This window comes from Embiotoca jacksoni, unplaced genomic scaffold, assembly GCF_022577435.1.
Source record: "Embiotoca jacksoni isolate LCO1_2020_lvr unplaced genomic scaffold, fEmbJac1.0.p SCAF_6, whole genome shotgun sequence".
Taxonomy (NCBI): domain Eukaryota; kingdom Metazoa; phylum Chordata; class Actinopteri; family Embiotocidae; genus Embiotoca; species Embiotoca jacksoni.
The window spans coordinates 4861993-4889045 of NW_027185414.1; the positions used below are offsets into that span (position 1 = coordinate 4861993).

At 42.4% G+C, this 27053-nt stretch overlaps 3 protein-coding genes across 3 annotated transcripts; 2 read left to right on the plus strand and 1 right to left on the minus strand.

The window, feature by feature from the left end:
- Positions 1 to 291: 291 nt before the first annotated feature.
- tars3 (threonyl-tRNA synthetase 3) lies at positions 292 to 11056 on the plus strand. The gene is made up of 19 exons (XM_069173965.1): positions 292 to 618; positions 789 to 875; positions 1671 to 1846; positions 2044 to 2167; positions 2437 to 2561; positions 2927 to 3044; positions 3293 to 3357; positions 3465 to 3543; positions 3686 to 3832; positions 4869 to 4967; positions 6522 to 6688; positions 6799 to 6961; positions 7119 to 7256; positions 7724 to 7801; positions 7894 to 7994; positions 8595 to 8699; positions 8819 to 8891; positions 9033 to 9147; positions 10509 to 11056. Exons 1-19 carry the CDS (start codon positions 298 to 300, stop codon positions 10655 to 10657), a joined length of 2430 nt encoding a protein of 809 aa, XP_069030066.1. The 5' UTR covers positions 292 to 297; the 3' UTR covers positions 10658 to 11056.
- A 799-nt stretch (positions 11057 to 11855) lies between these two features.
- tm2d3 (TM2 domain containing 3) lies at positions 11856 to 17770 on the plus strand. The gene is made up of 6 exons (XM_069173533.1): positions 11856 to 11998; positions 12440 to 12541; positions 15104 to 15261; positions 15414 to 15588; positions 16199 to 16274; positions 16408 to 17770. The coding sequence occupies exons 1-6, from the start codon at positions 11893 to 11895 to the stop codon at positions 16571 to 16573; spliced, it is 783 nt and encodes a 260-aa protein (XP_069029634.1). The 5' UTR covers positions 11856 to 11892; the 3' UTR covers positions 16574 to 17770.
- Positions 17771 to 20907: 3137 nt separating this feature from the next.
- On the minus strand, positions 20908 to 26261 carry larp6a (La ribonucleoprotein 6, translational regulator a). Its single transcript, XM_069173534.1, has 3 exons — positions 25477 to 26261; positions 23724 to 23922; positions 20908 to 22879 (listed from the first exon to the last, which is right to left on the minus strand). Exons 1-3 carry the CDS (start codon positions 26259 to 26261, stop codon positions 21791 to 21793), a joined length of 2073 nt encoding a protein of 690 aa, XP_069029635.1. The 3' UTR covers positions 20908 to 21790.
- Positions 26262 to 27053: the final 792 nt, after the last annotated feature.

Below are 27053 nucleotides of genomic sequence, written 5' to 3' on the forward strand. Positions count from 1 at the left end.
GTTAGAGAAATGTATGATAAGTCATATTTTGGAGACAAGAAAAAGGTTATTTCTCCTCTTGCCGGCACAGATTTGAACTTCCATTTGGTTTGTCTCATTCTGAAAACCATGAAATAAGTCATATGTATTCATGCGCATCCACTGAGATTTAACATAGAATATTCTTATATATTTATATTTTCATAATAAATGACGTAACTTTTATCTGTTTGTTTGTTTGTTTGAATTCTTGGCCAATGGATTTTATTGTCTGCAAACCCTCACCGGAAGTCAGCTGTCATTGGTGGTCATTTAAAGATGGCGGAGTGCTTGGCTGCACGTTTGTCCGGCCAGGAGGAGCAGATCCGGCTCCTCACCAGGGAAATATCCACTCTTCGGGATGGACTGAGTCGCGGTCCAGACGCTAACGGTGTGTCGGCTGTCTCCCCGGAGCTGGAGAGCCTACGGACGGAGAACGAGAAGCTCAGGTACCGGCTGCTGCACCTCCGGCGGGGTCTGCAGGCGGAGCTGGAGCCGGAGGAGGCGCAGGGCAAGAGACAGCCGGGAGACAAGTGTGTCAGAGCTCCGGAGAGAAACACCAACAAAGCGCAGCAGACAAACAACCGGAAAGATAATCAGGTAATCATAAAAGCGGGTTTAGTAAATGTTCCCCAATTTCATTGATATTGAATTGTGATCAAGGAGTGAGCGGTGCTGCAGCGGGCCTCAGTCCACTGGAGCTGAATGACTCCATTTCCAGAAATAGCTGCCGTGCTCAGTGTTACTGTGTCTGCACGATGTGTTAACAGGGGCCGACTCCGGACACAAAACCAGGTGACAAGAACAAAAAGGAGAAGAAGCAGGACAAAGGGCAAAGAGATGGAGGAGTGAAAGAGGTGAATGTTACAGGCAGCAAGGTGTAAAGTATCTTGAAGTACAGATATCTGAGCAGAAAATAACTTCAGTTATAGTCACTTATAAGAAAATTACTTAAGGAAAAGTCTTATCATATCTGATATTTGCTGTTCTTAAGTATTAAATAAATATATTTATATATATATAATATTGGAAGTAAAAGGAAATACTGTTATTAAATAAGTAAACAGAATTTTGAGAATTATAAAGTTTACTGTTTTGAAGCAACTGGGGCCTCTGTGGCTCCAAGTGAAAAGTACAATTGATGTTATTCAATATGATATTGTCTCAACCGTGCCAGGCACACCAGAAATTGATTGGCGGCTTTGACGGCACCTCTTTGCACTTGCGCAATGATTTATTAATGATGTAGCCTGCAAGCAGGACCTCTGATTCTCCAGACCTGCTTGTGCAATCTGTATCATTAGGCTATCAAATTTATTTTGATTTTATTTCGTAGTAACGAAGTAACCAAGATGCTTGCCAGAAAAATATATATTTTATTTAGAAAATTAAGTTTGAGTAAAAGGGAAAGTTGACAGGAATATTCAAACCCAATCAAAGTACAGATACTCCCAGGAAATAAAGTATTAATACTTTATTATTACTGACACTACTGGTTAAAAGACCTGTTCACCCTTTGTAACCAAGAGGGACAAAACCTGTCACATTTTAGTTTCTTTACTAAAACTAACATTGTCACTATTAGTGTCACCAAACAACATGCAAAGCAATTTCAGCAATTTGTGGACACTAATTGCTTTTTTTGTCTGCAGCCTGGATACATTGCAGAGCGCCTGAGTCTGTATGAGGAGCTGAAGAGGGAGAGCGATGCCCTGCAGGCAAAGAAAGCTGCACACAGCCTGCCCATCACTGTGGAGCTGCCAGATGGGCAGAAGGTGGAGGGCAAAGCATGGATCACAACACCGTATCAGCTGGCTTGTGATATCAGGTCAGTACTTACCTTAGATTTTCTAATGGTCTGTCTATAATCGTATCATCAATTCATCAATAGAATACATTTCTCACTCGAAAAAGCACCCTAGTTTTTGATGATTTTTTTCACGATATTATTCCTAATAGTCTTTTTAAATATAATTATGAGAACCTCTGCCCTCATGCATGTCTGTACTGTCCTTGTTCTTTCAGCCAGGGTCTGGCTGACAATGCTGTGATCTCCCGGGTGAATGGGGAGCTGTGGGACCTGGACAGACCTCTCGAGCAGGACTGCTCGCTTGAGATCTTGCGCTTCGACAATGAGGACGCTCAGGCCGTGAGCACAAATAAACATTTACATTTGTTGAACAAAACCATTTTAAGCCGTTGCTCGTAAATATAAAAACACCTCGGAAATGTACTAAAATGTGTGATGTTCAAATCAATTTTTGATGCAAAAAAAAAATCATTTAAAGTATCATTTTATTTTTGAATGTCTTTAATATTGTACAATCCAACCTTACTGTCCAAATTAAGAATTCAAGGCATTTAAACAACATATTTTAAATTGACTGAACCTGGTGTACTTCTTCATCTTGCTCTCAGGTGTACTGGCACTCCAGCGCTCACATCCTGGGTGAAGCAATGGAGCACTTTTATGGAGGTTGTTTGTGTTACGGACCCCCGATAGAGAACGGCTTCTACTACGACATGTTCCTGGATGGACAGAAGTGAGACAGTATTTTCCCTACCAACTCGGATTTCCATATGTGTATTTGTTTTTACCAATTGTATTTTTTAATTAGCTGATAGTGTTAAGGCATGGAGACCGATTCAATCATTTTTGTCTTGAAATATATTGCCTGTCTAGAACAATCATGTACTACTGCTCATTTTGAATCTGTTGTTGATTGCTGTTCTGCTATAAACTGTTTTTTTTTTGGCCCAACAAAGCAAAGCGACTTTTCCTTTTAAAGTGTACTAAGTTGAAACACGGGTCATCATTTCAAACATTATTAGAAACACCATGAAACCAGTCAGAACAACACCAACCTTTGAGCTCTTGTGATGAACTGAGCGTGCTTTCTGTTTCCAGGGGAGTGTCCAGCTCTGACTTTGGGGACCTGGAGACTTTGTGTAAAACTGTGGTGAAGGAGAAACAGCCCTTTGAGAGGCTTGAGATCAGCAAGGAGACCCTGCTAAAAATGTTTAAGGTGAGAGACGGAGCACACACACTCACTCTCAGACTGTGATCCTCTGTGTGGCTGGAAGGATAAACTATGGCACCAGTTTTTTTTAAAGTACTGTAATCCTGCTGTTGGTTTTCAAAAATATTCACCAGCCATCTGATCTTGTCTGGTATATTGAGACTGGCCTGGTCTTATTTCCACTGTTTGCATGCTTTTTTTTGAGTAAAAGTGCCCAATATAATACCTTAATAACAGTGTTTTGTACCTTCCAGTACAACAAATTCAAATGCCGCATTCTGAATGAGAAAGTCACCACCCCCACCACTACAGTGTACAGGTAACTATAGTCATGTAATAATGATGTTTTAAGTTTAAGTTATTTGTTTTTTTGTGTGGTCTTTGACTTTGTAATGCTAACTGCCGTAACTCATGAATCTTTTACAGATGCGGGCCCCTGATTGACTTGTGCAGAGGTCCCCATGTCAGACATACAGGCAAGATCAAGGCTATGAAGATCTACAAGGTGAGTGGAAAATACACAGTCAAAAATCTTAAACCCCAAATTAATTTATGCTCTTCTCGGATGAGGATGTTTTTTTAAATGAGTCCCAAAGCAGATCTCCGGGTTAAATTAATCAGTATCTTCCAACTGCCTCTGGCATCAGAACTCTTCCACCTACTGGGAGGGCCGCTCCGACATGGAGACCCTGCAGAGGATCTATGGGATTTCCTTCCCAGACTCCAAGATGCTGAAGGAGTGGGAACGCTTTCAGGAGGAGGCCAAGAACAGAGACCATCGCAAGATTGGCAAAGTGAGTCACTGTAGGCAGTCGTGTTTCAGCTGGTTCAGGCATAAAACCAGTGACTGAAATTTAGTTTGTAATTGTGTATTATGATGGATGAAACATCTCCTTTTTAAAGGTTTTTGTAGAGGTTTTGTCTGTGGTTTTATAAATGTGGTAAAATGTTAAGATTAAGCTGGATACATACGATGACATAGAAACAAAATATATTTGGTGATGTTTTAGTATAATCCAGTAGGCAGAACTCCATTATCAATCAAATTCATCAGCTTTTGATTATTTTACAACCAGTGATCATTTTTTGTTTCTGCACTTCATCGCCTGTTGCCACTCCATACCACCGGAGGGCACTGTGCTTCTTCTTATTGGCACATTCGGGATACGCATGAGTCATCCCAGCACCCCAGCTGGTTTCGCAGCATGGGAGACGCAGCCGGCTGCTCCTCAATCAGCACTTATTATGACACCGCTACATATTCAACAACGCAGAGTCAGGGCAAAGCTGTCAAAGCCAGTTGGAGGGAGGTGGCAAAAGTGGCATGTTGTGTTAAAGATGGTGCTCGGTGGCGTGTTCCCAAGTCAACCCTTCTCATTTGGGCAATGCCTCATGGAACCTAGTCCAGTTTAATAACTCATTGGTGCTGTCAAAAGTCAAGAGAGAAGCCTTCAGGAAAACTGATTAAACATGTTAAACACCAACAGTTTTGACACTTGTATAGATAAAATATTTATGTTTATATAAAAGGTCTCTGAGTTCACAGGACTCTAATTTTCAATTGATGTGGGAGTATTTCTCAAAGTAAATAGTAGAGAGCCTCCTTTTTTCAAAACAGTGGAAATATACATCATTATTATTTCTATAATATTAATTCTGTTTGATTTAATACTGCTTAATATAGTGAAACTGAAGATCTATCATAATTCTTTTGAGAAAAAGTTTTTCTTCTTTGAACACTGCTGTGTACAGAGTGTTTCCTGCTTGCTGTACCTGGAGATGACAAGTGTGTGTGAAATTATTAAAAAGTGGTCTTTGTCTGCTTGACAGGATCAGGAGCTCTTCTTCTTCCATGATCTCAGCCCCGGCAGTTGTTTCTTCATGCCGCGCGGTGCCTACATCTACAACACACTGACAGAGTTCATCAGGGTAAGGGTAGCGCCAATATGCAAATTTCAGTTGACTTAAGACAGAAAATTCAGTTGTGGTATTTTTAAGCCACAGAAACCTTCAGATAATGATCCTCTCATTGTTTTAGAGACCATGTTTTTACAAAAAAAAAAAAAAAATTCAATCGTCACCTAAACTCAATATATATTTATGTTATCATATTATTATATTGGCCATGATGAGCAAGTGCATCTCCACAGAGGTGAATGGGGATTTTAAGGTCAGTACTCGCCTATTTGTGATTGTTGTGTATAATTGTATGCCTCCCGTCCTTCAGCACGCTAAAATTATCCTCATTTGTTCATTATATTGTATTCACACTGTTACAATGTTTTTCAATATAAAATCATGTTTTTCCAGTTTGGTATTCTAATAAGCTTTGATTGGTAGTTTGAAAATATAGATTTTGCCATTTTAATTGAAGTGGCTGAATGCCAGTTTATTCTAGAGAAAAATTAATACAACTTTTCAAAAGTTTCTATGTAGTGTTTAAAAAAAAAAGAGGAAGAACTCCAGGATTTCTCAAACACAGAAACACTTCTAATCACTTTCAGTTTGACTCCATGTGCCTCAGGCCTTGCCTTCATCTTTCTAGTGTACTTGTAGTGATTGGCAGCTCATTGACATGCAGACTGATAACTGTTGACTTTTGCAATCATCAAGAAGCTCACAGATAAGCGGAGCATAACAGGACTGAATAGATTTGATCAGCTTCATCAGTTTAAATTCTCCAGAAAGGTTTGGCCCAGTCCTGTCTACAGTGTCAGTCTGAATTTTGGCCTGAGCTTTATAAAGGATGTTTCTCTCAAATACATGACAAACTGAACATTATAAATAAAAATTAGTTTGGTTGTTTTCTTGAAGCAGAAGTTCTCACTCAAAGTTCAAACTTTAGATTTCAGAGTAGTCTGATCTCTTTGGCAGAGATCAGTGACTCTACAGGAACTTGGCTTGTGCTGTATTTGCAAAATATGTTGACATGTTGAATACTTTCACAGCACGCACCCACAAACTAGGCCAAGCCAAGAGGACCTTGCATGCATTGCACAGAAAGGGTGCAAGATCATTATCACGTCACCTAGGGCTGTTACCGTGAAGGGGAAAAAAAAGTTACATGAGCGTTCTATGCATTTCCCTCTGCAACATGCCACTCAAACATGTGACAGTGAGGCCTCTCTGTGCAGGGAACCTTCCTCAAAGTTAGATGGCTTCTTCTGACTGCAGTAACATGATTTATGACAAGTTTTTTTTTTCTGCTAATAATATTTGTTAAGGAAATGCTGAATAAGCATTATCTATTCACCATCTTCCTGTTTCACATATTCACAGCAATCCAGTTACACCAGCCCTCTACTGTTAGCTGCTAAATGACTCAACAAGCTATTAAATGTTTTGCTTCAGGAAAAACAGTTGGATAAATATAACCTACGAGATGTGAATTTCTTTTTTTAAACTGCTGTCGGTTAAGACTGAAATACCTGTGCAGTCCCAGCTGGTGTGTTTGGCTTATCTGGTTCTGTTGTTTTTTTCTAGGATGAGTACTGGAGAAGAGGCTTTCAGGAAGTAGCCTCCCCTAACATCTATAACAGCAAACTGTGGGAGACATCTGGCCACTGGCAGCACTACAGTGAAAACATATTCTCCTTCCCTGTGGAAGAAGACATCTTTGCACTGAAGCCAATGAACTGCCCGGGACACTGGTAAATTTAGAGCGCTCACAGAGCTTTGCAGTGATTTGTATATCAAAACTGACACAGTAATTAATGCATGTCACAGTCATTTGATTTGTTCCTCTCTGGTTGTCCTGCAGTCTGATGTTCGGCCACAGGCCTCGCTCGTGGAGGGAGCTCCCTCTGAGGCTGGCAGACTTCGGGGTCCTGCACAGGAACGAGCTGTCGGGAACACTGACCGGGCTGACCAGAGTGCGGCGCTTCCAGCAGGATGACGCTCACATCTTCTGCGCCATGGATCAGGTGGCAACATCAGGGGGATTTTAACATTTTTGTGGGACAATAAAAGATAATGTTTTTTTTGTTTTCAGGTATTTGATCCTCAAACATTTCTGAAAAACAAGTACCTACTTGTCATTTCTTTCACACTGAGTCATTTTTTTTTTTTTTTTTTTCACAGATCGAGTCGGAGATGAAGGGCTGTTTGGACTTCCTCCGCTGTGTTTACTATGTGTTCGGATTCTCCTTCCAGCTTCACCTCTCCACTCGCCCTGACAAGTATCTGGGCGACGTCGCTGTGTGGAACCAGGCGGAGAAGGTAAACTGTCATCCGTCATAGTTACATAAACTATAAAACTGAACTCCAGCTGCAATCTGAATCATAAAATAAGATCTGACTTTGTCTTCAAAGGACGAAACACCACAGGGACTTTTCCACATGTTGGATATAAGCAAATAAATACTCATGTTGACAGTGACAAGGTGCTGCAGATGAAAGGTCTGGTTCCCTGCCATGTAATCATACCGTAGTATCAGTTCTGTGAGTCATTGTGAAGTTCCTTGAATCCGTAGGTGGTGTGTTGTCAATAAGACATTACTCATTTGCTTGATTTGAGCTCTACTTTTGTCGAGTTGTAAGTTCCATAGGGGCACCACTTTAAATGTGAAAGTGCACAAGGCTGTGCAGAGTACTCGATTGTGCACTTTAGTACGACTTGGTCTGGCCCACAGTAATTGCCTTTCATTATTTAGATTTAAATTATATGTGAAACCCTTATTTGACAGCAATTGGAAAGCAGTCTGAATGAGTTCGGGGAACCATGGAAACTCAACCCTGGAGACGGAGCTTTTTATGGACCCAAGGTCTGAATTTTTTTTTTGTGATTATTTTCTGCCAAACACATTCAATTTGATTGTTTGAGATTTGAACTGTAATTGTTTCTGTGCTGCTGCAGATTGACATTAAGATCAAAGATGCAATTGGACGTTACCACCAGTGTGCAACCATTCAGCTGGACTTCCAGCTGCCTATTCGCTTCAACCTGACTTTTGTGGGGTGAGTCACCAAATCAAACCATTGACACACTGCTGAGTCTGTGCACTTTACTGCCCCAAGGATTATTTGTTAAGCCCCTCCTGGATAAAATGTCTCTGGTTGTGCACCATACAAACTGGTTCTGTTGAAGAGGTGAAGAGTGTTATGCTAATGTGAACTCATTGAGCAGGTGGCGGGTTTGTCATCTCACCAGGAACTTGAATTAATAAACCTGCATGGGAAAACAATGCACATCGTATACAGCAACAGACAACAGGCAGTACATGATCTAATAGTAGTTATAGTTTGTGTATTAGTCCAATCAGCAGAGTTTTGTCTATGGAAAGAGAAGGACTGCTGTAGATAGTGAATGGATGGATGTAGACAGATAAACTGGTAGATTTAGGAGAGTGATTGCCATGATGATGATGAAACATTGTTGCTCGTGTTATTATTGCTTTAATTGCTTTGCTTTTGTATGACTGTGCTCTACAAACACAATTTAAATAAAATTATAAATATAAAAAATAATAAGTACAAGTTTACATAGTCACGTTTACCAGAGAAGTGTAAGTTTATTTTTTCTCTTTTTTTTTTTTTTCTTTTTTTTTTATATAACAGAAAGGATGGGGATGACAAAGCCCGACCAGTCATCATCCATCGTGCCATCTTGGGCTCAGTGGAAAGGATGATTGCCATCCTCACAGAGAACTATGGAGGGAAATGGTGAGGTGCTTTCTGGTGCCTTTTGCATTTGAGAGCTTCAATTAAAAATACCAAATCAAACAACTGGCAAAGTATGTCACTATATAAGTATAATTATAGCCTGTCTGTCCCTCCACCAGGCCTCTGTGGCTCTCTCCTCGACAGGTGATGTTAGTGCCCGTTAACCCCTCCCTTGAGGACTACGCCAAGAGGGTATGTCTTCCACTTCCCCTTCCTCTTTCTATCATTTTAGTATGATACAATACATGTACACATCATTTAATTGTGGCATTGAGAATGTAGACAATTGTGAAGCATACTAGATATTAATCAATGTTTTTTTCTACTTGTCAGGTATGTAAGCAGTTTACAGAAGCTGGTTTCATGGCAGATGCTGACCTGGACTCTGGCTGCCTTCTAAACAAGAAAATCCGAAACGCTCAGCTGGCACAATATAACTTCATTCTTGGTAAGAAAACATCTTGCCCTGAGTAGGATCACATTGAAAGTGCTGGACTGTGCAAAAATGTACGACGCTAAAAGTAGGTGACAAGTGAGGATGCTGAGCTGCCATAGACCTCCAGCTCCTTCAGGTAAAAATTCTGCAAATGCAAGGACTTTCATCTGTCACCGCTGTTACCTCATTCTGTGATTGATAGTGACTGAACAGACATTTATTTAAGTGCAGCAAACAAAGACAAACTAAATCTAATGAGTATTTGGTGTTACGACTTCATCACCCCTCACCAAACAGCACCAGTAGAGTCCTCTGTGGTACACTTGGACAGTTTTTCAAGGTATTTGGCAGGTACTTTGTTCCAAGCATCTTGGAGACCTTCCCACCATTCCTCTGTGGTTTCAGGCAGTATCAGTGTCTTCTGTATCCTTATTTATTCCCAGACTGACTTCATGATGTTGAACAGGGCTCTGTGAGGGTCATACCAGTGCTGTAAGACTTCTTGTTCTTTTTGTCAGTGCAGATAGTTCTTTAGAAGTTTGGCTGCCACACTGCAGAATGAATTTTGGATAATCAGACATACCCCTGATTGTACTGCATTATGGAGAAGACTGTAAACATCGTACAGTCCTGCATATTTAATGTTCAGTCTGTTTCTAAAGATGGGAGTCTAGAATTATGATTGCCAAAAAAAATTCTCTTCTTGATGATGTAATCCACCCAATTTAAATTAACTATTTTTGCCAACACAATGTAAACAAAGTAGACTATTTAAGGTTTCATTGGCTTTAAATGTAAAGGAACACAGTAAAACAAAACTTCAGGTTTAGTTAAATCGGCATCAGATGTTGTTTTGGTTCTTCAAGTTTACTTGAAGAACCATTTAATTATTCCAAAAGTCAGACATACAAAACTTTAAGACGTATCATAGTTTTTTATGGTATAGTTTTAATGTCTGTCAGGCTGTGAAACATCATGTTGTGATCTCAGAGTTTAAGTTACTTTACTGTTGATTTGGAAACCCTGCAGACTTAAAACATCTCTGGTTACAAATACAGATTGAACATATTTTTCTTTTTTTCCTTTTATTTTGACTAGCTCTTTACTACAAATCACATGTTATTCACCTATTCATATATATATATATATATATATATATATTTATAATTTATTAAAAAAAAAAAAAATAAAAAAAAAAATAAAAAAAAAGGTCATTGTCCTTTTTAACTGTACTGAGGCCTCTGGACCTCCAAGCTGGCGAACCATCCATAGTTGTTGAATTCAGCAGCACAAAATGGGGACTGTTAGGGTAGCTGTGTATGCGGTGTTATTTGGCCCATATCAAGCTGTTGTGTCTCCTTGCCTCTTGGCAGTGGTCGGAGAGAAGGAGAAGATGACTAACGCCGTCAATGTGCGAACGAGGGACAACAAAGTCCACGGAGAGCTGACGGTGTCCGAGGTGATGGCTCGCCTGACCCTGCTCAAACAGTCCCGCTGTCAAAACGCAGAGGAGGAGTTCTGATCAAGATGAAGAGCAAAGCAGACTCTGCTTTTGAATACCTCGCCTTAGTCAGAGGAGCACTAAAGGGACAAATGATGGCACATGTAGATGAAGATGGTATGGAGAAAGTGAAACGTAGAATTCAGACTGAGAAACAGATGAACTGATATTCTGTAAGTCAATGTAATTTGAATGAGGCTGCAAAAGAACTTTGAAATGTCCACACAATCATGTGAAGGATGGAAACGTTTTTGTATGTGGTGTGGGAATTAAATTGGGTCAAAGTCTACCAGAAGGAAAGTTACTTTATAATTTAATGAGACAATGTGATCAATGTCGTAACGAAATTAATGTGAATGACTTATTTTTATGAAGGTCTGTCTCTGTGGAAACGCCTGGAAATAAAATAAATCAGCTAAATGAGTGTTTTTGTTACTTTACTTTGACATTAGAAAAGGTTCACGTTTTAACACGATGTCTCGAACAGTTTGTTTTATGGGTGCAGCCCTTGAAGATTTTGTCAGGCTTGTTTAGTTTGTTTCTTCCAAAGGCTCAAAATGTGCAATAATGGGAACTCCAAGTCTTCATTAGTAATGTCTATTGCGCAATATGTAATCACATCCTCATAACACGATTAGATCAGGAACATACCAGAGGCAGGCAGTGAAATTTCTTTCTTTCATGGTTCCTCTTACCATGAGTGTGAGCTACAGAAAATTAATGTGGTATACTGTCTGGAAATAAAACTTCATTAAGAATCTTTAATACAATTTTAAATTCCCGTATTTCTGACACAGGATGGAGACATTGTTTTATGGGCGGAGCATATGGCATGGTGGGCGTGGCAAATGGAGGACCAGGAAGTTCTGCTGCTTATTTAGCGACATTCAAATTTATGGGAAAACGAAAACATTAAAGCCTTTTTAATAAAAAAGAAAAACTCCAGCGTATCTCCTTTTGTACTTTGAGTGACACTACCTTATGACGGGGTTTGGGGGATGTACCCTACTTCACAACTTATAGTCACGTCAGATCAATTAGTATTTTCAAGATTACTATAAAGTTGTGTTGAAGCTTGGGTTCATTTTAATATTTATTTCGACAGAAGCCCTTTACTTAAACTCATTCCTTGGCCAAGTGCTGAACCCCAGTACGTGAAGGGTTAAGTGTTTGAGCCTCAGACGAGCAGGAAAAAACCGAAATCCCTCTTTTTTCCGACCGGCCCTGAAGGCATCTCCGCAGCAGTAGCAGCAGCAATGGCCACCATCTGTCAGCGATGGAGACCGGACCGAGGACGGTGCTTTAAAAACTACGCGATCGTTGTCGTATTGTTGACGGACCTGGTCCTCCAGTGTGTTAACGGTACAGTTACAGGGTGTCCACGGTCGTCCGACACCGGCTCTCTGTCGTTAAAGTCCCGACGACGGCTTCCTCCTCCTGTGTTAGCCTACTTGGTTAGCCAGCGAGCTAAGCTTAGCGCTGGTGCGTTTATCTCGTCGGAGATGAAAACACGAGGTGCAGCGAGGAGGTCCGATTCAGCAGCTGTCCGTCAAACACACCGGACAGCTGTGTTTACGTTTTATTAACCTCACAGGACGTGGCGGCTAACAGTTAGCCGTCTGCTACACGACAGTGTCACCGGCTGTAACACGTCACCTCGTCAGTCTTCACTGAGACGGAACATACTCGGTTGTTGTTGTTGTTGTTGTTGTTGTTTTTATTTTTACACCACAGTGTTCAATGGCAGGTTGAAGGAGGAGTTGCACTCGTATAGCTTCTTTTGTCGTGTGGTTTGCTCGGCAGGGTACCTGAGTTCCCCACATGTCGGCCAGGAGCCTCTCTCCACCAGGGACGCCCAGCACGGCCCGGTCATCACCAGCCCGGTGGTCCCTGCTGCCACCTCAGGTAAACACTGCAGGCATCACCATCATCATCACCACCATCACCATCATCATCACCATCATCACCACCATCACCATCATCACCATCATCATCATCTGAGCATTATTGATTTTTTTTTTATACATCTCAAGACCCTGATCAACACTAAAACTTCACAGATTGGATTATTTTAAATTACACACTCAAATGTGTGACCCGCAGAGTATTTTTTTTTTTCTTTCCGACATGATGGTGGTTTAGAAAGGGATTATTTTTACAGTTTATAGCCTGGGAGGATAAACAGCAAATTTCTGCATACCTACTGAGCTATAATACGGTGGTAAAAACACACAAGCCTGATCAGAGACATCGGCTAGTTCAGGGAGGACTGATCAACTTTCAAGCACATTTTCTATAGCAATAATTTAAGATATAAAGATTTTATATATTTGCACATTAAAATATAAAACAAATTCTGTATTTATTCTTTATAATCTAAACATTTCCTTTGTGTATATTTTAAGATATTAACATTTTCTATGTTTTTATTCTATGCTTTGAATCAGTTCATTGCTTTTCAACAGAGCAACAGCAGTTTTGTCTTGGTGGCCAGCAGGCAGCCATAATGGAGCAATCAGTATCAAAAGGCTTTCTTCAAAGACTCTTTGATGGCTTACATTATTTGAGAGCAGAGTGTTTAGTCATTTACCTCCCGCAAACCTACAGTCCTAAATTAGATGGCAAGAGACTCAAATCCTGTTTCCACCGTGCATTAACATGCGTCCTGGCGTGATCGGGTCACCGGTTGCCAGCAGAAGTACGGTTGGAAACGCACCAGCGACGCATTGAGATCCGTCCGATCTGCTCAGGCCGTGTTCGGAGGTGGTCTGGGTTGCATGTGGCCACATTCTCTTTGCAGTGTGTAAGCAAAGGAGGCTGTTTCCATTTGGCTATTTCGAAGAAGACATCTGACCTGGCCGTGAGCGGATCAAATCGTGGCCAGCTTGAGGCCGAGTGTTTCCACTTTACATCAGCATGCGTCCTGGGTAACCACTTGAGGTTGGATCTCACTTCCCCCGCTGTTTATGCAAATGACCACGTCACTAAAATATACAAGTAAATACTAAGAACAGAAACCTGAACATCAGAACCACAATGATTCAGGTCCGATTAATTCATTGTTCCAGCGCATCTCTGCTGCTGTGGATCAAAGGGGGCGGGGCCTCTCACAGCTGTGTGAGCTAATGTGTTGGAAATTAGAGGTGATAAACTGACAAGACAAACAGATACATGACGAGGAGTTTAACTGAACGGCTTGTTAATGCGCTGTCTGTTACAAATACAGGGATGGGACGTATTTCACGTTTGAAACACTGGAGTTTGTAAGTTAATTCACAGCCCGAAACGTTCGGCTTCTTAGATGAATTAATTATTAATTAATTATTGATCCACAGCGTTTCTCCGCTGCGTCTCTCCCACTGCTATGGATGATGTGTGTCGGAAGTAACACAATATTAACTTGGTGAAACAAGCGTCATGTATGTTTTAATTCACTGATCAGCTGCTTCGTAACGTCAGTTTGCAGTAAGTTTCTCCTGCTGTCAGTCGGCTACAGTTCAGCCGCTCAGCAGAATCACACACGATATTAAATACAAATAAAAGAAGCAGGCAGAAATCAGATCAGGTGGGAAAAAAAAAGAAAGTCTATTCAGAGGACATCAGCTGAGTAGGCGGTTTTACAATCTGTCCTCAGGTCGCATTGTGTTTCCACTGCTAAATGATTGTGGACACATGCGTGCCACCTCCAAATGTGGTCTGAACAGATCAGACCTCAAATCTTCTTGGATGTGATTCCACCTTTACCTTTGCTGGCCACTTGTGGTCAGATCACATCTGTCCAGATGGAAATAGCCAAATGGAAACAGGGTCAATGTGTCCTCAATCCGTCCTGGGTCACACTGGAAGACCGTCTACTCAGCTGATATCCTTTAAATAGGCAATACAAATGAAAAAAAAAAAACCTTCTGTTCGTATCTGACCCGGTGCTCCGATGTCTTACCTTCACGTAACAGCAGGTTTGTTAGTTTTTGGTCCTCTAGTCAACCTTTCACCTGAAGATGTCTGGCTGCTCTTCGTTTATTTGTTTTTACTGTGATTGTGCCAAGCGCAGCTGAACTGTACAGAAACATGGAGAGATTTACTGCAAACTCGCACTGCAAAGTGGCTGTTTAGTGATTGAAAGCACAAGCTGAGGCTTGCTTCGCTAAAGGCTCCAGGCTTCAGGTTCCAGTTGTTGTGCTTATTTTCTTGTATATTTTCTTAACTTAGCTTACGCCTTCATTTTTTTTATATAGAGCGGGGAAGTAAGATCCGATCACAAGTGGTCACTCGAGACTCATTTAGAGATGCATGAAATGCCAGGTGCGAACAGACAGCGTAAAGCTGGTCACTTGTGATCCGATCTCGCCAGTACGTCTCGTGACGCATCGATAATGCACGCTCGTCGCCTCACCCATCGGTGATCCCTGACATGGAGTTAATAAAGCAGGAACTGGGTCCTCTAACTGTTTTTTGGATGTTTTGCAGTGTCTTTTGATGAAGAGAGGTACACTAGCAAGTGTCCCAGTGGCAGTTTGTGTACTCGCCTGCCAGCTGACTGCATTCACTGCAATTACCAACACAACTGCACCTACGGCAGACCGGCTTCCTTCAGCTGTAAACCCAAAAAAGGGGTCCAGTGCACAGTGAGTAGCACTTCCTCTTGTGATAGATTTGTGCTTATTTGAGGTATAGTAAGTGTTGATGATTTGTACTAATATAAAGTCTGTTCCTTTTTTCACTAAAGAGAAATTGTGGCTGTGTATTGATATACATATATTTTTAATTGTATTTACAGGGACAGTCGGGGCAGCAGCAAACCAACTTCTCTCTCTCCGTCACCTGTCAGTTCTGCTGGCAGCTGGACCCGTCCCTGTACCGCTGCTCCAACTCTACCAACTGTATGACGGTCTCATGCCCACGCAAGCGCTACAACGCCACCTGTGACGTGTTGGACCACGTGCATTGTTTAGGTATGACGAGGGAATGATGATAAGGGCTCTGATGTAAGGCCTGTTTGCTTTCTAAATTTAAGTGGAGTAACTGCATCTCAGTCAAAGGGACTCAGGTGTTGCATTTGAAAGGAGTGGTTTCCTCTCTGAATTTCCCAATTGTCTGGTTTGTTGACTGTTCGCCATTTCCAGTTTATTTCAGTTATGTGACTGTTTTGATAACACTTGTCCTCCTTTGTAGAGATTCAAGGAAATGAGGAGTCACACAAAACAAAAAAGTCTCTTTCCCTTGGGGAACCTGAGGTCTGCCAGGTTTAAATCAGACTAATAGAATGTGTTCCACTATATGCTATTTATTTTAGCAGCTTAATGGACAGTCTCCAAAGGAAACTTTCAGTTTGTAATATGTATTGAAGGTTTACCTCCTCAGGGACATTATTACAGAATGCAGGAATACAAATCAAAACACAAAAAAAGAATCCGCCTTTTTGCAAGTTTTCTACAGATATTGTAAAATTGTTATGAGAAATGTGTTTTCAGTCATGTTCATTTGTTTTTGTGAAGGTGTTTGGGTCATGTTTTGAACATCAGGGTCTGTTTGTTGTTCAGTAAAAGTATTTTTCTCTTTTAGGTAAAAGACGTTTTCAGAAACGTTTATTTTGTAACTGGACCGGTGGATATAAATGGTCAACAGCATTAGCGCTCAGGTAAACCTCTTACTTGTATCACTGTAGTTTCAACCAGCTCTGATGCTGGAAATATCCTAAAGAAATGTTTTTGAACAGGGATATTCGCTATAATATCATTTCTGACTCAGTTTTTTTTTTCTCCTTTCTGAAGCATTACACTTGGTGGTTTTGGGGCGGATCGGTTTTACTTGGGCCAGTGGAGGGAGGGTCTGGGCAAACTCTTCAGCTTTGGAGGCCTGGGCATTTGGACTCTGATAGATGTTCTTCTGATTGGAGTCGGTTATGTGGGACCTGCCGACGGTTCTCTCTACATCTGAAGCGAAGCTCCGGAGACGTGGCTGATCTGTGCCCTCCTCCCCTTCCCATCACTTCACTCCCAAAAGATTCAAGATCTGACATGCCGTGTCCTCAGCACGTTTGCCTGCACAAGCTCGCTGTGCCACACGTCCTCATCCCATCTGCTAACAGGCAGGAAGTGTTTTCCTCGTCACACCAACGATGATTCTACCCACACAACCATCAGATCGATCCCAATCACCCGGCGCCCGTCTCATGTTGAGATTCTGCAGATGGAGCTGTGCAGAGGGAGGAAGACCAGTGATTATGTCGATGCAGTTTGTTTGACTGAGCTGGTTGTTGGCCTCTCTATGCTGGTAGATAGCTTTGATCTCCTGCAGAGCACTACTTTCACAGACATCCTGTCACCTAGGAGCTGCCTATTGCTCCTCCCTCATTGCCAGGTAATGTGTCCATGAGGGTCAAATGGTAACCATGGCTACAGAGCTTTTTATGGTTGTACCACACAAAAAAACAAGTTGAAAGGTAATGTTTATGCCCTGAAAGCATTAATATGCAAAAGGGAACGTTAAGGTGATTTAATGACAACAGATATTTGTTCCTGTGGATATTTTTAACGGTTATTTTGCATGTTTTTTTTGTTTTGTTTTGTTTTCCTACATGGGGTCAGCAGTGCGGTCAACAACAGTAACAGCATTTCCCCGAGGGCTACATTAATGTTACCGTAACCTTTCAAAAGCTCATATCAAATGTTGGAAAGTTTGCTGTTAAAGTTCATTTTTTGTACAAAAAAGTAAGAGCTACTGTAGTCTCAAACAGCAACAGGTAGTAAACCAGAAGGAAGAAGTATAATCTCTGTCATCACTTTCTGCAGAATGTCGTCCGATTTTTGGGAAACGCACAGATAACAATCTTTAACTGTCTTTTTTTGTTGTTGATGGTAAATAGTGAAACAACATGTTGCATAAACTAACTGCAGCTACTTGTGGTTTCCCATGTTGGAGATATTGAAGATATTCTCTGCATTCAGCTGGTAATTTTTTCTCAAACCAAGTATCATTCTTCACATTGTTAAAAGAAAATATCTACTAACGCTGTAACATCTTTGCTTGAGATCACCCACCGTATGTAAATATGATTTTGGGTGTTTTTCTCTGTTGGAACACTGTAAATAAATGTTTGTTTTTTAAGTTATGAAAATAAAATGGTGAAATATGTGTTTATGTAATTATACTCAGCCATGTCTAAATATTTTTATGCATGGTTTATGGTAGCATTTAAAGGTCCCCTGTTGTATAAAATCAGATTTCCATTTCTTTTTTGATTATAAAGTACATTTAGGTCAAGTGGCAAGGAACTCTAATGTCACCCATTGGTTTGTGAACTGACATTTAGAAAATATATACATGTAAAAAATAATAATAATAATAATAATAATAATAATATATATATATATATCTCCATGAATGGAAAACATGGGATGGTTTTACAGTTACAGCAGTGGATGTTGAAGGAGGAAGCTGCCAGCTGAAGAGCATGAACACAAATTTATTGACAGGTAAGATATCACAGCTCAAACAGCCATAACAGCAGAAATAAAATGACTAATGCAGATTATCTTCTGTTTGTCTGAACAGGTTCGTTCATTGTTTCATTCTTCCACACTCGTCCTGGACAGAAACCCCACTTCTCATTTCTCTCGGACGTCTTCTTCTTTCTCCACCGCAGAGAGGTCACAGGTCAGTACCATGAAGAGAGCTTGTCGATATTTCTTCAATGGGGCCATGGGCTTGGCCCTCCTGCGTGAATGGTGTTCTCCCTGCAGCCTGTGAATCCAGAGCTCTATTATTAGCCGAGGTCATTCTCACAGATGTCTGTCTTTTTCACACATTAACCACGGCGAGCGGTGCCAGAAGCCAATGCTACCCGCAGGCCTGAGACAGAAGGAGGGAGTCAGGAGGGTAACGTAGTGCCCGAGGAAAACTCCCTCTCTTAACGTATACCCCTCAGGTGCCCATGAGCAAGGCAGCAAAGTGCAACAGATGGCAGTTGACATGTTAATCAGATTGTGAAGGTTATTTCAGTTTTGCCAAGATCTCACACTGTTTAAATCTACTATATAGAGAAATATCTGCAAGCTGGGGTGACATAATAATGGTAAAAAAAGAAAAGAAATCGTAGGAGGGAAAAAAAATAATTTCCTTTCTAGTAAGTTTTTGCTCTTTGTGTCGAGATTTCCAGTTGGCTGCTTCTGTTGAGGCGGTTGTAAATTTACTCCACCCTATTTCTAGTTCCTCAAACTTGACTCCGCCCACTCGGTCACTACAGCTCCCTCCCACAGACTGTTGCAAGTGTTTGTCATATTCTCTGAATTGAGAAAGAGACTCCTTTTTCTACAAGAGGGCGTATGTGATTTTTTTAAATGTATTTAACCATTTAGAGACCTTTAATTTAAACACTAAGAAAAGGCTTTGTAATTCTGCATCTACAGGATACTGATTGTTACTGAGTGTACCAGCATGACCTCATAATGTGTAGCTAATGTGCAGGCATGAGTGGGTGTACTTGGACTGTAAACTGAATGTGTATTATCTGTAGACAGTGTAAATGCATTTCATATGATGACATGATTATATGCTTTCAAAACTTGTGTAATAATTATGATGATCAGGGGCATAATTTAGAAGAACACTGCAAAATTGCATAATTTTCATCTTTAACATGTAATTTCATCATCACATTTGACTAATTACCTTGGAGAAAAATCAAGCCCAGAGGAAATGACTGCACTAAAACAAATTTTATTCACAGATCAATGCCCACTGCCCAATTACAAATAATAGCTTGAGTGGATTTAGGTTTCGCTATTATCTCTTTATGATACTCTCATCTGCCGAGTTCAAATCTTTAATGATAATTACTATATATGGAACTTCATCTTATGAGGATAATAGATTTAATTTTGTGCTACTTTTCCCAAACAGTCATTACAGTTGGAGTGATCAGACAGAGGGAGTTGATCCAAACAACCGTCCGTCAAAGACGGACAGTATCACGACTTCCTGATTTTGAATCGCTAATCATTCAGAGGAGAACAAAAGTTTATTCAACATGCTCTTACGCAATCCCACTTAGTCCCCATCACTAGACAGAGTTTTGGAGAGCGAGCTGTGACCCTACACATCCTACACATCCCAACAGATTGTGTACTCCCATTATGTTCACTCCTACAGGAGCTAACACATCTAACAAAAAGAGGTTAAAAAGAAGGCAGCAACCACATGAATTTAAAAGTCTGGCTCCATGGTCAGTCGTGTGCTCCCTTTTCTCACATTTAGGCCGTTGCTAAGGAACATTTGATATCATCTGAGGACAAGACACCAATTACAGCGCCTATTAAAAGTATTCCCCATCTATTTACTTTTTCACAACATTGAATCGCAATTGAGTAATTGTTTTTTACACCAATCAGTAGAGAACTCGGTTCAATGTCAGTGAAAACAAAGCAGACACAATTATAAAACACAAAGTAACTGATAGCAACAGTTTGAATGTTTATACGAATATGGACTATTGCATATTAAGCACTTGAAGTAGATGTTGTGTATTTTCATAAAGAAAAAAAAAAAGTTACATTCCAAGAGTTGTTGAGGAGAAGCCGTCCAGAAGCTGATAGACACGCTGAAGGATCCGGATCATGACTTTGGTATGCTTCCCTACTGCAGGCCGTGCAGGCTTGTCAAAGAAGAAGTTTCACACAAACACAGCAAAACAGACATCCTGGTGACAAACCTGCTGCAGGCCGCAAACAAACTGTTGTAGGCGATTTATTTTTAAGACAGGACAACAACCGCAATCACAGCCAAATTTAGACGGGAATGTCCTCAAAACAACAATGACTCTGCCCAATACTCAATTTGGTGTCCAGACCTCAAACCAATCGAAGATCTGTGGCAAGACTTGAAAATTGCTGCCTCTTCATATTGAAGAGGTGAGCACTTATGCAACCAGTTATAATGGATTTTATATATTTAAATTCAATCTGGACCATATGCATCTTGGCGTTGCACTTAGCAATCAGAACATTTGATAAACTACTTGTGCAACCCAGCCTTTTCTGAAATTTCTGTGTTTCTCACAGAGGACTGATATATTCTCATCGTCCTCCCATCTGTGCAAATCATTTTAAAACACACCAAAGTGCCAACTATTCTTTCCAAGTCTGGGTTAGCTTCTACAGTCTTGGCAAGGTAGCAATATCTCACTTAATCTTGCTACATATTGAAATAAATAGGATTGCATCATGGTTATTTCAGACCAACTCAAAATGTGTCACAACAAAAGAAGAGGCCAATTGCAATTTTAGTGATTTATTTGTACAATAGAATCGCAGTGTACAAATACCCCAGCTCAGATGTAAAGGCAAGAACATAACGGCATCTATTCTGCCTGACCTGAACGTCCCTCAAACCTTAGTGAGCTTAGTCTGATGATAAACGGATATGCCGATGAAAAAAAAAGAAAAATGCTAAAAAATAAATAAAGCAGCTACCTGCCCGACTTTTACAGGGCTTGAACAGACCCTTAAATCAACAAAGTGCCAAAGCGTATTGAAAATAATGACAATAAAAAAGGCAAAATAAAACAAAAAAAACAAAATGTATAATGTCCAAGTTGAACTGTCCAACCTTTATGGCAGTGGAGCGATTATGGCCTCAGTTTAAATAGTATGTAAAAATGGAATTCACGGTAGACAAATACAGAAAAGGCAGACGGTGATATCGCTATCAATTCCATGTGCCTATGCCACTTACACCACTTACACATTTACACACCATCCACAGACAATGTTGCGAGCTTTTACGCACAAGACAGAGGACACTTTTAAATAATAATTTAAAAATAAATGTAACAAAGAAAAGTGGAATTCCTTCTCTGGCTCGCCTCAAGTAGAAGAAGTTTAGATGCAATGGAGGCGACATGATCCATTTCAGTGGCGCATGTAAAGTCCTCTCTCAAAGTAATACTCATTTACGTTCACTCAAATTTCCATTAGTAAATCACTAATGTTGCCATGGTAACTGAAAATGTTGTATAAAAATATAACAGACTGAAAACTGATGCACTCAACAAAAATATATCCACACAGTCTCAAAATGTGGGGCGGGGGCTGAGCAACACGGCCAATATACGTTTTATTTCAGGAGGCTGGGAATGCATAAGGACGCACCACATTATCAAGTCTGAGTGGCAGCGCTCTTTCCCCTCTCACCAACGGCAACACAGTGGAAGCCACGTGTTCCGTCGGGGCCCCTCGGCAGCCTCGTCACTCCTGGCGGCAGCCCGTCGGCGTTCTGGATCTTTCTGCCCAGCATCGGGCTGCCGACCGGACTGCTCTCCTGAGACGCCACCTGCTTGCGCCGCTGAACCCACGGGCTCCCTGAAGGGGTGAGGCTGCTGTCTGAGGAGTAGTCTGCCCAGCGGCGCCCAGGCTCGGGGCTCAGTCTGCCCTCACTGGCCAAGGGTGACTTGTGGGATTTGCGCTGAGGACAGGGGCTGGCACGGGGGCTCGACCAGGGACTGTTGCGTGGGGACATAGAAGGACTCAGGTGATTGTTCTGGAAGCTGATGCCTGCAGTGGTCGGGCTGAGCTTGTTGCAGGACAGGGACTTTCTAGCCAGCCTGGGCGATGTGGGGTTGCTTTCTGTCTCTGAGGAGCTGCAGGCCGAGTCGTCCCCGTGGTACTGAAGCTCTCGCACTCTGCTGTTCAGAGAGCGGCTTTTACGCATCCCTCCCTCCTCACGAGGTCGTTCTTTGGGTACCTTCTTTTTAGGCGGCTTGGTGCCAATCAGGACCACTTTCAACCCCAGTGAACTGGCCCCTCCATCCTCACTACCTACAGCTTCATTGGCTTTAACAGCAGCCTCCACCTCCTCGAACTCCACGATGGCACATTCCTCAGTGCCTAGCTGAGTGTAGCGACCGCTCAGCCTCTTCAGGTCTGCCGGCAGGTCCTTCCCCGGCTTTAGGACTCGGACGGAGGAAATGGCGCCATATGTTCCGAACGCTTTCAGCAGCAGCTTCATCAGTTGCTCCTGCTGAGTAGCTCCTCCCTCGCCACTTCCATTATCCTTCGTGATGGCGGCCAGCTCCGGCCACCTCTGCAAATGGCTTAGCAGCAGCATGCGGCTGGGCAGCGACTCGCTAGCAAAGACCGGTACGGCGGACTTGCGTCGCACCTTCCGCCCCTCATCGTTCAGCTCAAGGACCTTCGAGTGTCTCAGAGCATAAGCAGTTGTTCTCCAGTCACGAGTCAAGTGCTTCACCTGCAAAGAGACGAGGCTTGTGTTACAAGGGTGATGTTAAGTGGCTATCCCCTAACCATTAGGTCACAGAGTTGGTGGATGCAATAGCTTCTGCCAAGGAATTATCAAGCTACAGTTAAAGAAAAAAAAATGTGGCTACACATTAACTTAAGCATGTCAGAAGGATCAATCACAAGAATGTATCACCTTCCTTTTAGTCACACTTTCTGAATCAATCATTATACCAATTCAATAGAGCTAAACACCCAGGCTTCAAACTCCACAGCTCTATCCATCACTGTATAATTTGCTCATGTTTACGGTGCGTCACCTCAGTGTTGCCGATTCCACATTTGAATGCTAGTGTCTATTACAAATTAGCATGCGTGGAAGAACTGAGATTACTCGGAGCATAAACATAAAAATAAAAACAAAATATCGCAATCAAACAAATCTGCATGCATGAGCCCAACGTAGCACCAGCTGTTGGAAAGCAATGCGAGAAGGCTGAAAAGCAACTGGTTTTCAACTGCTATTCAAATCCTCACGAGCCTCTACGACATCATAGAGAATTAAAATGGAAAAGATGGCTGGAGAGGGACGGGGGGGGGGACATGTTTACATGCAAAAATGTGGTTAAACATTATTCTCAGCAGACTATCAGCTCAGCAACATTAGTATTCAACATTAAAAAGGCACTTAATGAACCTCCAGTGGTGTATATAGCATGTGGTATCTATTCTATAATAAATATAAGAGTAGAAGAGCAATTGTTTAAAGAGCTTTGTGTGCAGTTTCCAGCCTTAGCAGGACAAGTATTCAAATCATTCCCTGCTTTACCCAAATGTTCCGCAGCCACAGTTACCTTTTTGAACGAGGTGAGCAACTTGACGCTGACGAAGCCGAGTTTGTTGCGTCTGACATGTTTAAGCAGGAAGGCGTCATGCTCCAGGTTCTCGTCGGACAGATAGTACTCGATCTGAGCGACCAGCTTCTGGGTGAGCTCTGGATCCGGGGGCTGCCAGCTCTCCTCCTCCAGCTCCCCTCCGCTGGTTCCGGCACCACTGTGTGTGGGAAGAAAACACAGATCGTGGTCAGAGTGACTGAAACAGCAGAATGTTTCAGATCCTACACAGCTAACATTACAACTGTTACACACTTTCATTAATACAATAAGCCAGAGGCTTACGAGTTGTTGGCAGGAATACATCCTCTTCCTGCCATTTCTCTCTGCAACATGCTGGTATGAGATGGACCGTTTGCTTCCCTCCTTTCCTTCTAGCAGTTGACAAGCTGCATCTCCATCCACAGTCACCTTGCCTCAGCGCCAGACCTCGACACCAGTATCCCACTAGTCCTGAAACTGCCAAGACCTCTCCATCTGAAGGGCGCGGAGTCACAGACTCTCTCTCCCACACAGAATATGGTGGCTCACCATCATCAACTTCACACAAGTCACAAAACCTGGGATCAACACTGCAACGATTTGACAAGACACCTGACTAAAGGCGCGAAAGCAGCACGATCGGGCAGCCTCTCATTAGAGTGAGGGTCTGAATGAAATTTTGTGGATGACTCATCACCTCCTCCAGCCTCCTCCCTCGCACAACCTCAGTCAACAGCTCTCCAGCCGGCTGACCGCACAGCTGGCACGAGCCCACATCTTCCCCAGAGCATTTAGAGGAGAAGCCTCTCTGTCCTCGAGAAAATTCGGAATCAAAGACAAAGACTTGTTAGAGATTATTTTTTTACACAGGCTGTGATGAAATTTACTATAAAGTCACGGTTGAGCAGTGCACTGTAAGTCTCTGAAGGAATGCTGCAGCGATATCAGACGAAACAGCCACATGTCTGAACAATCTGCACTTTCTAAGAACGTTTAGTTTTATTTCCTGTGTGAAAAACCTGCTGCAACGATCCAGCCTGCACGGGTGTTACAGAAGGCACACCGTTAAGGTGTGACCTATACGAGTAAACAAACGCTTGGTATGGAGAGACTGATTTATTTTCCCTTTGGCTGTTCTATCACTGACTCACTCTTTACGCACGCAGTCCGAGTAGAAACCTTACAGGCCAGAGGATAAAAATAGCAGGCCATGACGCAGGGGAATTAGATTAAAGTGAAGGTGCTATCCTTTATCGCTCCGTCTCAGGTGTCTGGTTGTTAGAGTCCCGACGCTGCCTACAGGTGGTTAAACACTTGCCTCCCCAAAAGATAATAATATCCCTCAAGTATTTGGGTGGATTTATACACTCCCAGTTGTCAGCATCTTTTGTTGTCACTGTGAGGCACCTGTCGGGCTGTTTGTACAGTGGCTTTCTACAAAACTGGCATTCATTTAGAGGAGCCCAACTGTAGCAGAGCTGCTCATGTGCTGTCATTTCATCTATAATAGCCAGTGCAGAAAGAGACTGCCGAGATTCCAACACATTAAGAGGGAAACGTTTATTTTTACTCCAACCATATGAACTTTGGCTTTTCGTGCAGTCAATTCAGGCCAAAGAAAAAAGTTTCGCTTCCCTTGTAGTGATGTAATGCACTTCAATTTACAGTTAGACTATATTACACATCACTGGCTATTAAGGCGATTATCTTAAAAGTAGCAAATAACTCAAACCTTGATTTGTCATGTCTTCCGATTTCGTCCTCACTACAGCTGCCTCCGAGGAAGTCAATATTATTGGATGACACTTCCTCCGGTTCCTCGTCCTCCGCCGCTTGAATGGCCACCGTTATCGTCACCGTTCCCATCTCCTGCGAGTGCTGGTCCACGGTAATTACCTCATCGATGCCCTGCTCCGTTGACGCATCCGAGGCGCACTCCGCCGGGCTCAAACTGGGGATCCCCACGGACCCACTCATGTTCCTCGGGTAAGTCAAGGTGGTTCCTCCCGGTCCCCTCTCGTCCTCGGTTACAACAGCAGCAGCAGCAGCAGCGCCTCCCTGGAAGCTTTTAATCGTACTCGACTCGAAGGCACAGGCAGGATACGGGGTGCGCAAAGCTGCTCGACGCTTCGGGCACCAGTGATGGCGGAGAAGGACCCAGGGGGCTCCGAAGACGCGCTCCACGGCTCGCCAGAGACCCCCGATCCAGATCCGACCCGACGAAGGGCCCTGAGGAGCGGCGGGGCTTATAGCAGCCGGCGAGACGCAGCCTGGACCTGGTGAGACCGACGGGCTGGAGCCTCCTTGTGCTTCTGCTTCTGCTGCTGCTGCTGCTGCTACTGCTGCTACTTCCTCATATGTAAGAGGCTTTCTGCTCTTGAAACGAGCTCTGGGATTGGGCCGCGGCAGCGTCTCTTCGCAGTCATTCCCAACCCACAAACAAAAGCTGACACAAAGCCCAGAAGGAGGCAAGAGAAAGCAGAGGCAGCGCATGAAGGCGTTCACCAAAGCGTGCATGTTTCTTTCTTTTTGGGAGGGGGGGCGGGGGGAGTTTCACATACACACATACATACACACACACACAAACACACACACATACACACACACAGTCTTGGCTGTTTCTGTGAAGACACGATTGCCCCGTTTACATGTCTCTAAGTAGGGGACCAAATGCACGTGCTCCTCTTTAATTGGCAAACTGCCGTGCCAAGGACGACGTCCTGGTAACCTTGCTAATTGGATAATAGGCTTTCAACGTCTTGGGCAGGAGGCAAGAGGTGCAAGTGCCTGGAGCAAGAGGACACACATTAGCAGTGGACATTAATGGAAGTCAAATCAGAGATTGTAGACCATTAGGTAGGGTATCAAAAAAATAGTTTGTGTCCTGTTAAAATTAACTTAAATTGGGGAATTGGTACAACTGTTGGCCAGGGCCACACCCTGGATTTCTAAAAACGTTGTGGCCCATCATCATTTGTCATTTGTCAGTTATCATTGCCAGATGATATCCGTATCTGTATCTGTATCTGACATACAGCTTAAAATCTAGTTGATGTTAGAAACGTTCAATCGTGACAAAACATGATTTATTCTAGAAATATGATTACTCCAAATCACATTTCACATTTACAGGTGCAGTAACCCTCTAAGATAAACGTGCTTAAACTTAATACAGCGGGTAGTTGTTATGGAGCACTCAGAGACAGGGGTTTCTTTGGGGAGAAACTGAAGCAGTATAAGCTATAACAGTATAAACTGTAACATTGCCATAATTGTTGCATTTAAAAACACTATTGGCCTTGGCGGAGG